The sequence below is a fragment of the Argopecten irradians genome, chromosome 15 (genome assembly GCF_041381155.1).
Source record: "Argopecten irradians isolate NY chromosome 15, Ai_NY, whole genome shotgun sequence".
Taxonomy (NCBI): Eukaryota; Metazoa; Mollusca; class Bivalvia; order Pectinida; family Pectinidae; genus Argopecten; species Argopecten irradians.
Genome location: NC_091148.1, coordinates 30,175,929 through 30,188,525, shown reverse-complemented (window position 1 = coordinate 30,188,525; position 12,597 = coordinate 30,175,929). Strand labels below are relative to the sequence as shown.

Genomic DNA, 12,597 nt, shown 5'->3' with positions numbered 1-12,597 from the left:
GGATTTACCTCTATTTCCCCTATTAAGCCCCGCCCCTCCTGCCCCCGGAGGGGTCAGAGCCAAAATTTATACAAGCTTTGTTTGCCTTCCCCCAAGGATGTTTGTGGCCAAATTTGGTTACAATCCATGTAGAACTCTATGACAAGTAGCGATTTTAAAGGATTTACCTCTATTTCCCCTATTAAGCCCCGCCCCTCCTGCCCCCGGAGGGGTCAGAGCCAAAATTTATACAAGCTTTGTTTGCCTTCCCCCAAGGATGTTTGTGGCCAAATTTGGTTACAATCCATGTAGAACTCTATGACTAGTAGCGATTTAAAGGACTTACCTCTATTTCCCCTATTGGGCCTTGCCCACGGAGGGTCAGAGCCAAAATTTATACAAACACTGTTTGCCTTCCCCAAGGATGTTTGTGGCCAAATTTGGTTACAATCCATGTTGAACTTTATGACTAGTAGCGATTTAAAGGAAATGTTGACGGACGGACAACGGATGCCGCGCTATGACATAAGCTCACCAGCCCTTCGAGCCAGGTGAGCTAAAAATGAATATTGTGCAGTGCAGAAAGTTATATGTATATAGGCGATTATAAACGATGCTGGGAATTGATAGTGCATCCGATGATATGTTTTTCCAGCTCAATGTATTCAAATATTCTCTACGGCTGTTTTATACGTAAGAATTGATATATGCATACAAAAAATCACTAGTTTAAACAGTGTGTAAAACCGTCACACTGAAACTACAGTGTTGGATTAAAGTCTTTCCATACTATTTCCAGCCATTAATGTCAATTATTATGTATGCCTTGTAAAAACAAAATTAAGTGAGGATTATTTACAAGAATTCAAAGAATTGCATATGAAAATAACCAAAGATTCTTTTTAGGTAAATCTGAAAATTCCTTGGAATTGATGGGAATCTAATTGCAGTTATAGATGACCAATAATAAATCAGTAATACAAATTAATGGGATGGATCAACATGTTTAAAGGATTTTAATGGAAACTTAATGGCATGGGAGTGCATGATACAAATCCATAGAATATAGAGGATGCTGTAAAATAGACAGAGAGTATGTCAGACAACAAAACACAGCAAGATAAACAGAGAGTATCAAAATGTTTATTCCTGAGCACTTCATCAATCACAAAAAAATAAAAAGGCCTAATGGGCCTGAATTGGTTATCTATATAATAACCACGCCCAAGGATCATGAAACAGTCTTAGACTTGAGTTTTTGATAAGCCAATAAAAAATAACATAAACTTTTGTAACATCATTTGTGATTGGGTAAGTGTAAACTTAACACTGTTTTAGACTTAAGATTGTGGCCTATTCATTCTGTCACATACATTGTACTACAGCTGTAAGCAGTCCTATCTATACCATATTCATTGTAATTAGCGCCCCACCCATTTTCTGGACAAGAGCTGAAGTTGTATAAATGCCCCCATCCAATGGATTTAACAATGTTTTACAGCATATGATGCCTCTAACATCAGCATTGTATCCCATATTACATGTGTACATGAACTTTCAATCTTTTACATGTGAATCACGACTTAATAATGTATCTCAAAGGATAAAATGCATATAGGCCTATTTACTGTAACAGATTAATGTACCACGAGTACAGAAAATTTTTAAATATGGCTTACTTTTTTCGTCCACAACTTACATTTTGGTTCATTAATAATCGCTCCCTTTGTTACACTTATTTAAACGCCATGGACACTAATTATGGCGAATACGGTAAATAATCAAAAGTATTTTTGGAAAGAAATTACTTAACAATTTACTCCTGTAACCATGAAAGGTCAAGGTCATTCATTTAAACAAACTAAATGGTCCTATATCAAAGCATGCAACAAAACTTATATCTGGATCTCTGCCGTAAAAACTCGGTAGTTATTAAAATATTGTAAATCATGTATCTAACATCTGTAACAAGCATGCAAGAAACATAACAAGATCAGGTCTCTGGACCTCTTGGTTGATGAGAAGAAATCATTTGAAGGAAATATTGTACTATTGTATACCAAAAGCCGTCATTTATATCACAGTTACTAAATAACAGCAAATGTATTCTGCATTTTCATATTACAGAGTTATCTGCCCTCCCAGTTACATATGTAGGTACTGATATTTAAAATGTATGTTGTTTTTATCTCACAAAATAATTTCGTCAATCTGTTCCTACCTGTATGGGAGATTACTATGTAATATGCAAAAGACAAAATATGATATGGTTCTTATAATTATCACATGAGAATCCATAAAACAAGGAGACTTTTCTAACTCTTAGATTATATACATAAATTCTTGTTAAGCAGCTGCACTAATGAAATCTTACGGAGATATGAAAGTGTCCCTTGATCAATAATGGAGCAAACTGAAAAGACTTTAAATAAAACTAAGTCTTAAACCATATTCAATTTTGTATATGGGAAAATCACATTCATGTTTAACGGAATCTGGTGTAAAGTCACAACCTCCTGGAATGCCGATTTACACAAAATACCTACATGCAAATAAAATGATAAAACATATACTTGTAGTATAATTTGTCTAAACTGGACATCACTGGAGCCAACATATTTGGCTTGAGTGGACATTATAGCCAGCTTTTTATTACTATATACATAATTAAGATGAAAAGTGCCATATAATTGCATGTAAGCTGGGACAGACAGCAATTTGAATTTGACAAGGGTCAGTTTTGACAAATACATGTATGTACTTGTTTCACGATTGAAACAACCCCATATGATATGTTTTACTCCTGTAAGTATAGTATAAGACTACAGTCTATCAGCACCAGTTTTGTTTCCTTTTATATGTATATGTAAAATCTTTGACATCAGGAGCTGGACAGTGGTATCTTCATTTGGCCTTTTATCTTTAAATACTGGAAAAAATAAAACATCTAATTAATATCAAAATTTCCACATGAAACAAGAGGCCCATGGGCCTTAACAGTCACCTGATATTTGATACAAATTAGTTATGTCATTTAATTACTAGCCAACTGATGTCTTTTGTTCACATAAATCTAATATGTCTACATACAAAGTTACATTAAGCTGGAAGCACATTTACTCAAGTTATTGTGCTCATAAAGTCAAACAATTACCAGTAGTATAAAGGGCAATAACTCCATAAAATACCATTGAATCAAGCTGATTTTCAAACTTAGCCAAGATATTCTCACCAAGTTTGGTTCATATTTATTCAAGCTATCATGTTCACAGTGTGAATAACTCTGTAAATTCCCGTTGAATCAAGCTGATTTTCTAAATCATACGAGATCTTTCCAATGTTAGTCTTTATAAAAAGTTTTGTTAAGCTCGGTTAATATTTACTCAAATTATCGTGTACACAAGGGAATGTTAAGGGACGTCGCGCGACACACGATGACAGACAAAAGACTATCACAATAGGCCAACATGACCTATATGGTCAGGTGACCTAAAAACACAATCTATTAAAACTGAGTAGAATCTAAAATATATGCACTATTTTCATTAAGATTCATTTTTCTTTCTATACATAGTAAAATATTTTTATTTACTTGTCACTTCTTCTATACAAGAGGCCCATGGGCCTTAACGGTCACCTGTGTTCAGATACAGAATGAAACAAAGACATGCATATAAACACTATATATTTGCCCATCAGGCCCTTGAAGTCAGTCAGTGATTTTATAAATTTGACTTTTTAATCTATGAAGATTATTTGGTTCCATTAAATCTGTGAAATCAGAAGAAAGATTTTTGAAATGTTATCCATTTTGACCCCTTTTGGCCCCACCCCTCTGGCCCCTGGGGGTCGGCCAGGACCAATATGGATATGATGTTAAAATGCTATCTCAGACTAATAATTCTAACCCAGTTTGACTAATTTCCTATGAAAAATAGGCAAATAATGTTCATAAATGTGTTTTTCCTATATAAACTAAAGTAAACTTGACCCCCTCCCCAGAGGGAAACATGGGACCCCAGGGCCATGAAATTCACAATTTTTGTAAAGGACTTTAAGACCTTTCAATCTATGCAGAGTATTTGATTCTACCAGTTCCAGAATTTCAGAAGAAGATTTTTGAAGTTTTAGCCTATTTGACCCGTTTTGGCCCCGCCCCTAAGGCCCCTTGGGATCAGTCATAGAAAATTTGGTAATAAGATTCAACGGTCATCACATAGGGATAATTCTGACTACAATTGACTAATTTCCTATTATAATGACTAAATAATGCTCAAAAATGTCTTTTCCCTTTATAAACTACAGTAAACTTACCCCCCTCCCCAGGGGGAAACCTGAGACCCAAGGGTCATATAATTCACAATTTTCATAAAACACCTTAAGACCTGCCTTTTTTATGACGAGTATTTGATTCTACCATTTCCAGTATTTAAGAAGAAGATTTTTAAAGTTTTAGCCTATTTGCCCCTTTTGGCCCCGCCCCTGTGCCCTGAGGGGGTTGACCAGGACCAATATAGATATAATATTTAAATGTTATCTCAGGCTAATAATTCTAAACAAGTTTGACTCATTTCCTATGAAAATTGAGCAAAAAATGCTCATAAATGTGTTTTCCCTATATAAACTATAGTAAACTTGACCCCCTCCCCAGGGGGAAAACGTGATGGGTCATATAATTCACAATTTTCATAAAACACCTTAAGACCTGTCCATCTAAGAAGAGTATTTGGTTCTACCATTTCCAGTATTTAAGAAGAAAATTTTTAAAGTTTTAGCCTATTTGCCCCTTTTGGCCCCGCCCCTCTGCCCGAGGGGGTTGACCAGGACCAATATAGATATGATATTAAAATGTTATCTCAGGCTAATAATTCTAAACAAGTTCGACTCATTTCCTATGAAAATTGAGCAAAAAATGCTCATAAATGTGTTTTCCCTAGTAAACTTGACCCCCTCCCCAGGGGGAAACGTGCACGTGAGACCCCAGGGTCATATAATTCACATTTTTGTAAAGGACCTCAAGACCTTTCCATCTATGAGTATGTGATTCTACCATTTCCAGGATTTCAGAAGAAGATTTTTGTAGTTATAGCCTATTTGACCCCTTTTGACCCCACCCCTAAGGCCCCTGGGGGTCAGTTATGGAAAATTGGTTAATAGGATTCAATGGCCATCTCATACGGATAATTCTGACAATATTTGACTCATTTCCTATTACAAATGATCAAATAATACTCAAAAATGTGTTTTCCCTATATAAACTATAGTAAACTTAACCCCCTCCCCAGGGGGAAACCTGAGACCCCAGGGTCATATAATTCACAATTTTTGTAAAGGACCTCAAGACCTTTCCATCTACGAAGAGTATGTGATTCTACCATTTCCAGGATTTCAGAAGAAGATTTTTGAAGTTATAGCCTATTTGACCCCTTTTGACCCCGCCCCTAAGGCCCCTGGGGGTCAGTTATGGAAAATTGGTTAATAGGATTCAATGGCCATCTCATACTGATAATTCTGACAATATTTGACTCATTTCCTATTACAAATGATCAAATAATACTCAAAAATGTGTTTTCCCTATATAAACTATAGTAAACTTAACCCCCTCCCCAGGGGGAAACCTGAGACCCCAGGGTCATATAATTCACAATTTTTGTAAAGGACCTCAAGACCTTTCCATCTACGAAGAGTATGTGATTCTACCATTTCCAGAATTTCAGAAGAAGATTTTTGAAGTTATAGCCTATTTGACCCCTTTTGACCCCGCCCCTAAGGCCCCTGGGGGTCAGTTATGGAAAATTGGTTAATAGGATTCAATGGCCATCTCATACTGATAATTCTGACAATATTTGACTCATTTCCTATTACAAATGATCAAATAATACTCAAAAATGTGTTTTCCCTATATAAACTATAGTAAACTTAACCCCCTCCCCAGGGGGAAACCTGAGACCCCAGGGTCATATAATTCACAATTTTTGTAAAGGACCTTAGGACCTTTCTATCTATGAAGAGTATTTAATTCCATCACATCTGTGAGTGGAGAAGAAGATTTTTGAAATTTTAGTCAATTTTACCCCTTTTAGCCCCTCCCATAGCTCCCTGGGGGGTGGGGACCATATAATTCACAATTTTGATTGGCCTTATGCCTTAGAAGGTTTGTGCAAAATTTCATTGAAATTGCTTCAGCAGTTTTGGAGAAGAAGTTGAAAATGTAAATTGTTTACGGACATACGACGGACGACGCACGACGCACGACGCACGACGGACGACGGACGACGACGGACAAAAGGCGATTAGAATAGGTCACTTGAGACTTCGTCTCAGGTGACCTAATAAACTAACCAAGACAAAGTGAAGAATATGACGGCATAACTGACACCCAAAACGTGACCATTATGAGGTCACTAATGTTCATTGCTGACATGGTGACGTCAACTGGTCATCGTCAAAATGGCTGTTCCATCTTGTGGATTAAATCGTCGTTGATACACTGTAAACGATTTTCCTGGTCTAGCTTAAACAATACAGAGACCCTAAAATGAGTTGATAATGTAAATATAAGCATTAAACTATCATCCTATGACATCTATATAGACCATAATTGCCATAGGAAAATAGTTCAATGCTTAATCATATTTTCACATCATTGGCCGATCCAGCTATGTCATACAGCCATGTCATAATATCGTAAAACACATTTGTAATTACACTAATATGACCTCACATATAGATTTGATGTCATATTAATCTGTATTATATATATGACGACGCATGATTGACTCTGTAGATGGAAATGTCACATCCGAGCCGGATTTCTACTGTGTTTAAAATATATAGAGATGAAATTAAAAGTTTCACTTTAAAAATATTTCTATTTATAACAGTAATGTGATGAATAGAATCTTACACTTGTGACTATGTAATTTGAACTTTATCAAACTCATTAAATAATTTGATGTGCCACTTGCCTAAAGGCTTGTGGCATATCAAATTATTGAACTCTTTAGATAAATGTCATATTACATAGCAACATATGTAAGACCCTCTATTTCATTTGAAGAGTTTTTCACAGTGAAATTATGCCTGGCAACATAGTGCCACTCTGGGTTAGATTATTAAGCTGTCAAATACTCTGTTTGGACGTTGGGTGAAAGATTCTATAAATCTCATTCAGGTAGATAGAAGCTGATTTTTTTTGTCACTACTGCATCTGGAGTATTTATATTCAATCCATTTTTGTCTTTGCATATTACAGAGTTATCTCTCTTGTTGCTAGGTATACATTGTGACGACGTCTTTTATTTGTTAGCAAAACTCTTGCAGTTTTTTCCGAAAAGTAATATGTTTCAGTCATGAATACATATGCATGACTCTACAATCAATACCTATCCACGAAGGGTAGGTAACTCTGTAATATGCAAATACAAAATAATTCATCAGTAATTACAGCATATTTCTATGACTTACATTTTTGCGACTGTTGATTGCTTGTTGTACCCATAGCAACTCCATAGCAACATTTTTTCTCATCTCCATCAGCTTTTCAGGATCATCAGTTATCTGCCCCTGATCAGAGGAGGGAATATAACCTGAAAAAACAAATTTACAATTTTAAACAATCGTAACAAAATTGTGTAGATTCTAAGAATGAATAAAACTTTAAAAAAAACACACAAAATTATTGTGTCACTTCTGTAATCAGTGAGTTTTTAGGTACATTTAATGGGGCCGCATATGCTGAATTTTCCAATTCTATGTAAATATTTTCCCAAATAAAGAAAAACTCTCTAAAATATACATGTTTGTAGAAAGATGAAATGTAGTTGTTTTCCCAATATATATAAAGGTACAGGCCCCTGAAATAATTGTGTATTCATTTCTATTTTTTACTATAACCTTTAACTATAGGGTATGAAAGAATTTTGGTAATAAGCCCCTATGGCTATCATTTTGATTGTAGGCTAGATAGGGAACTGTATATTGCTGGTAAAATAGTAGTAGTGCATGCAGGGTATGTTATGATTCACATATACTGTATTCGCCGTAATTATAGCGCCCCTACCCCCTGTAAGTGCCCCTTCCCTTTTCTGGAGAAGGGTTGAAGTTGTATAAGTGCTCCCATCCCATGAATTTAACAATATTATACAACATGTGATGCCTCTAATATCAGCATTGCATCTCACATTATATGAAATTGTGAGTCTTTTACATGTGAATCACGACATAATAATGTGTCACAAAGGTTAAAAGGTATGCATGGTTACTGTTTACCATGTGACATGAGTATAGAAAGATTTAAAATATGGTCCACAACTTACAGATTCATTAATACTATAAGCGCCCCACCCCCTTTTACAATTATTTAAGGGCCCTGGTGCTAATTACGGTGAATACTCTACCTGGTTTAAGTTGCTTACCTGTTGTAGAAGAGAAACTGTCCCACACAGAGGTAGCGTTAGTTAGTACTGATGATTCACGCATGTACCGTCTCGGAGTCATCAACTCTGGACTTCGACCTTCCTCTTCGTCATGTAGACTGGCTTCTGGCTTACTGACTGACCCCTGTTTGACCTTTGACCTGTCTGTTCTGACTTCAGATCGATAAGATCTTTCAGTAGAACAGCCAGAACTAACATCTGACCTATCAGACTTGACATCTGACCTAAATTCATCTTTACCAGTGGATCGTCCTGACCTGACATTTGACCTGCTAGATTTTTCACAAGATTCAGTAGAACAGGCTCTTGACCTTTCTCCTTCTGACCTTTCACTTTCTGACCTTCCACCTTCTGACCTGTTTGTCAAAGGTGCTGGTTTGCTGATTGCAGTCTTTTCTGAACTGATCCTAGAACTCTTTCCTTGTGATCTACCAGAACTGGAACGACTACCTGAGTTTTTAGTGGAATGTTCAAATCCACCTGACGAATCTGGAGATTTAGGAGAAATAGCACTTTTTTCATCATAATCACAATGTGGAATGATAGGCTTTATACTAGAGTCATCAAAGGATTGCTGAACTAGAATTTCATCTGAACGTACTGTAAAACTCTCCTCCCTGCTAGACATATTACCCGGTGTCCCATGTTCTTCAGTTTCTGTATTTTGTGAGACAAGACTAGAACCTAGAGATAATTTCAGATTAATATCTTCAATAAAGCTTGTTTGAGTTTCAGCGGTACACTTTTCCTGAACATATGGGTTTTTCTGTTGTCCAGAAAGATGAAAATCATCATCTTGAAGAGGGGACACAGTTTTTCCCTCATCAGAGATAATTTCCTTTTGTACTGGTGTTGGTTTCTCCCTTATAGGTGGCCGATCTTTTTGTGTTCTTGGTAAACAAAGACTGTCTAGAGGCCAGCAAACAAATAACTTCTCACTTCCTTCTACTTCAGAAAATATCTGTTCATATTCATCTCGAACATGTTGAAGATTTCTCCTTGTCAAATATCCTCGAACTAATGCCTGCAAAAAATCAAATTTACACTAAACACATTTGCCTTTAATATATTTGTTGTGTGTATCTGAGATCTAATAAAGGGAAAAAGTGGCAAAGTTTATAAAGATTCTTTAATCCACTAAAATATTATTTTCTTTGTTTTACTGCATGGTGTATTCAAAATGCCTGATAATGTAGTTTTGTACTTAACAATTCATCTCACACAAATTTTGTTGCATGGTATAGTTTATGAGTTATTAGCCTAAGATACTCTGGTCCTGACACCAGACTTAGACTTTATGACAGACAGATGTCAGGTGTAGGGCCAGAGCGCACGGCTATACGAAAACATGGAATGCCAACACTGTTTGGTATTGAGCCAGGTTATCTTCCATAACCGATTATTACTTTTCACAATTGAATCAATTGATTATCAATTAAAGGAGATAATACAGATGGAATATTTTAAATGTTGTGGAGTGGATATTTATGTTAAGTATGGCAAACTACAATAATATTATGTTTCCATGCAAAGTAAATAGTTTAATTAATTGGACTAACTCACATACTATGTGATACCCGATAACGTTTGTGCGGGGCTAATATTTCCAGTGGTGATGGAACATAACTCTTTGTAATCTTCCCGCTGAAATGACATTACCATGAGATATCATCTTTTGATGTCATTCCATCACCAATAGAAACAATAGTCCCGCACAAATGTTATCAGATATCACGTGGTACCTGAAATACTACATTGGCACCCAGGTAGGGGCTGTGGAAGGATACTAATCTGTACTGCGAATGATTCATTGTGACCCCTGGAAACTCAATCGAGGACAAGCTAGTTCATTACTGGCGGGGGAGTTAGTATGTAACACTGGTCAATACTAACTGAGATATACCGCTCAGATAGATAGAACTCTTTAGCTCGATTGATTGAGCACAAGACTAGTCCATAGATCCCCTGTTCGATCCCTGGCAGAGGCAGTAATTAAATTTGATACAGCTAGTTTACTGCTGTAACAAATAATCATACCCTGTCCCCACTCCGTTCCCGACAGGTGACCATCTGTCAGGAATCTTCAGTTCATCGTTCAAAGCTATGACATGTCATCAGTGCTAGTGTACTGCATGTACAAATTACTGTAGTTGTGATACATGCCTACAATATGTAGCTTTCAGAAGGGGTACATGTCACTAGTGTACTGTAATAGGGGAGGAGTACTCATGCACAGCCCAAAAATCCGTCAAATCTATAAAACCTTAAGTCCCCAGACTTACTGGTCCACGCTCTTACTGACTCAGCTAAAGCCACCCTTTCACCGCACCCCACCCCATCCCCCACATATATATTTGTAGTATTTATAAATATAGCTAGTATAATATGCAATTTTCTTTAAATCCCTAATTATAATACGCCGTTTCCGAGATAAAAGAACTCTTCTGATGCGGAGATAGAAATAGGTGATCTGATCATGTGACCGCCAAGAATTTAGGGCACTTTTTTGATGGCGTCATTAGCGACCAGCCCAGCTTCACGCAATCGCTGTATATGCACATTAATGCAGTGAAATGGGCAGAGCCAAAGGTGAGAACTCTAAGACAAAATACTGGTGTGCTGTTCCAGGATGTATTTCCGACAGCCGCAAATCTTTGAATTTAGATAAATACCCATGGATGCGAAATGTAACATTCAGATCATTCCCTACGGTGAAGAGACAACCCCGGTTAAGATCACGATGGTTATCTATGATACGGCGGTTAGATTACAATCCTAAACCATGGCACAGGGTTTGCAGCAGACACTTTAATGAGGAATCGGACATCCCGGAACTCTTTCCGTGGAACAACTATAAAGTAAGTAAACACGTAAACGGCATTATTATAGGCGAATGAAAACTGACAATACTTTACATTGTTGACTTGTACGTATAATGTAAACACGGAAACAGCATCTTATGCAATGTGTATTTATTTTAAAGTAGATTTTTTTATAATAAAACCTGTACAATACATATCATACTGAACAGACCTTATACAATGAAAGTCTTGAATTAAAAAAAATGTTTCAATCTAAATACAGTTGTAATAGGAAAAATAATTTTCATTTCATTAGGAATCCAACAATATGCGTTCAATGGCTGCAATTCAAAAGCGAGAGACATGGAAATCAGTAAAGACAGTTACTCAAGGTAAAGTGTTGGTTTTGTGGAATCAATCCCTGTATGCTGTACTTTTAAGTAAACATGTCCTGTCAGTTTAATAGCCATTTCATACTTTGTATGGAGGCTGAATTAAGTTTACCATTACTGATTTTTAATTAGTTGGTACAGGTAGTCTGGATAAAGTTTGGAGGGGTCTTGTAAAGCTTACCCCATGGTAGATTGTTGTCCTTTTTTCATTGTATTTTTATAGACTACACAGCTATATAGATTTTTTTCTTTCGAAACTAGTAATCATGAATAAAATCAATGTTATTATTTCCTTTTGTTGGAGGAAATTTTATATAAAATATCAATACAACATAAAAAGGTATGTAATTTTATATTTTGAACATTTTTCCAGAAGATGAATCAGATGGACAACAGACTGATGTGGACTTTGATCCTGAGCCTAGACCTGTGGATGAAAACGTTGAGATATTCCAGGACAACCAGCTGCCATGTGTTGTGTGTGAAATGGATGTAACAACCAGTCTAGGTAAGGATCCTGAGTATGATAATGCTACAACATGATTGTAGGAAAACAGATGTACAATACTGACACAGACTGCAATGTGTTGTATAATAAATTGAATCAAATATACAGTCTACCCCTATGTTCGTATAGTACTGAGTACATATTGAGGTAGGCTGTTATATCTTCCCAAAACCAGAAGCAGACGCCTGTGATAATTTGTGAAAATAAACTGTTATTGAGTGTTAAGGAACGTGATGACTTTTATTAAACTGATTTTGTAATGTTCAAATCGGAGTAAGCTGTAAAGTAGTCAGGGGGTATTGATCAACTATCGCATTAATCATACCTGTAGCTGTGTAACGTAACTGAAGTCTCCTTCCATTTCTTCGTTCCCTCCACTTTCATTACCACCCATCGCCATATTTAAACATGTTTCGTATCCAAGACTTGATTGGTCAGTTTTTTCTACATAGGAAACGAGTTCCGAATGTGATCCGTCA

The 12,597-nt window shown here is 36.3% G+C and overlaps 2 protein-coding genes across 2 annotated transcripts; one reads left to right on the top strand and one right to left on the bottom strand.

Moving 5' to 3' along the window:
- Positions 1-1,106: 1,106 nt before the first annotated feature.
- LOC138309837 (dentin sialophosphoprotein-like) lies at positions 1,107-12,586 on the bottom strand. The gene is made up of 4 exons (XM_069251075.1): positions 12,444-12,586; positions 8,397-9,441; positions 7,447-7,568; positions 1,107-2,908 (listed from the first exon to the last, which is right to left on the bottom strand). Exons 1-4 carry the CDS (start codon positions 12,516-12,518, stop codon positions 2,861-2,863), a joined length of 1,290 nt encoding a protein of 429 aa, XP_069107176.1. The 5' UTR covers positions 12,519-12,586; the 3' UTR covers positions 1,107-2,860.
- On the top strand, positions 10,834-12,153 carry LOC138309573 (THAP domain-containing protein 11-like). The gene is made up of 3 exons (XM_069250800.1): positions 10,834-11,275; positions 11,535-11,610; positions 11,984-12,153. Exons 1-3 carry the CDS (start codon positions 10,991-10,993, stop codon positions 12,151-12,153), a joined length of 531 nt encoding a protein of 176 aa, XP_069106901.1. The 5' UTR covers positions 10,834-10,990.
- Positions 12,587-12,597: the final 11 nt, after the last annotated feature.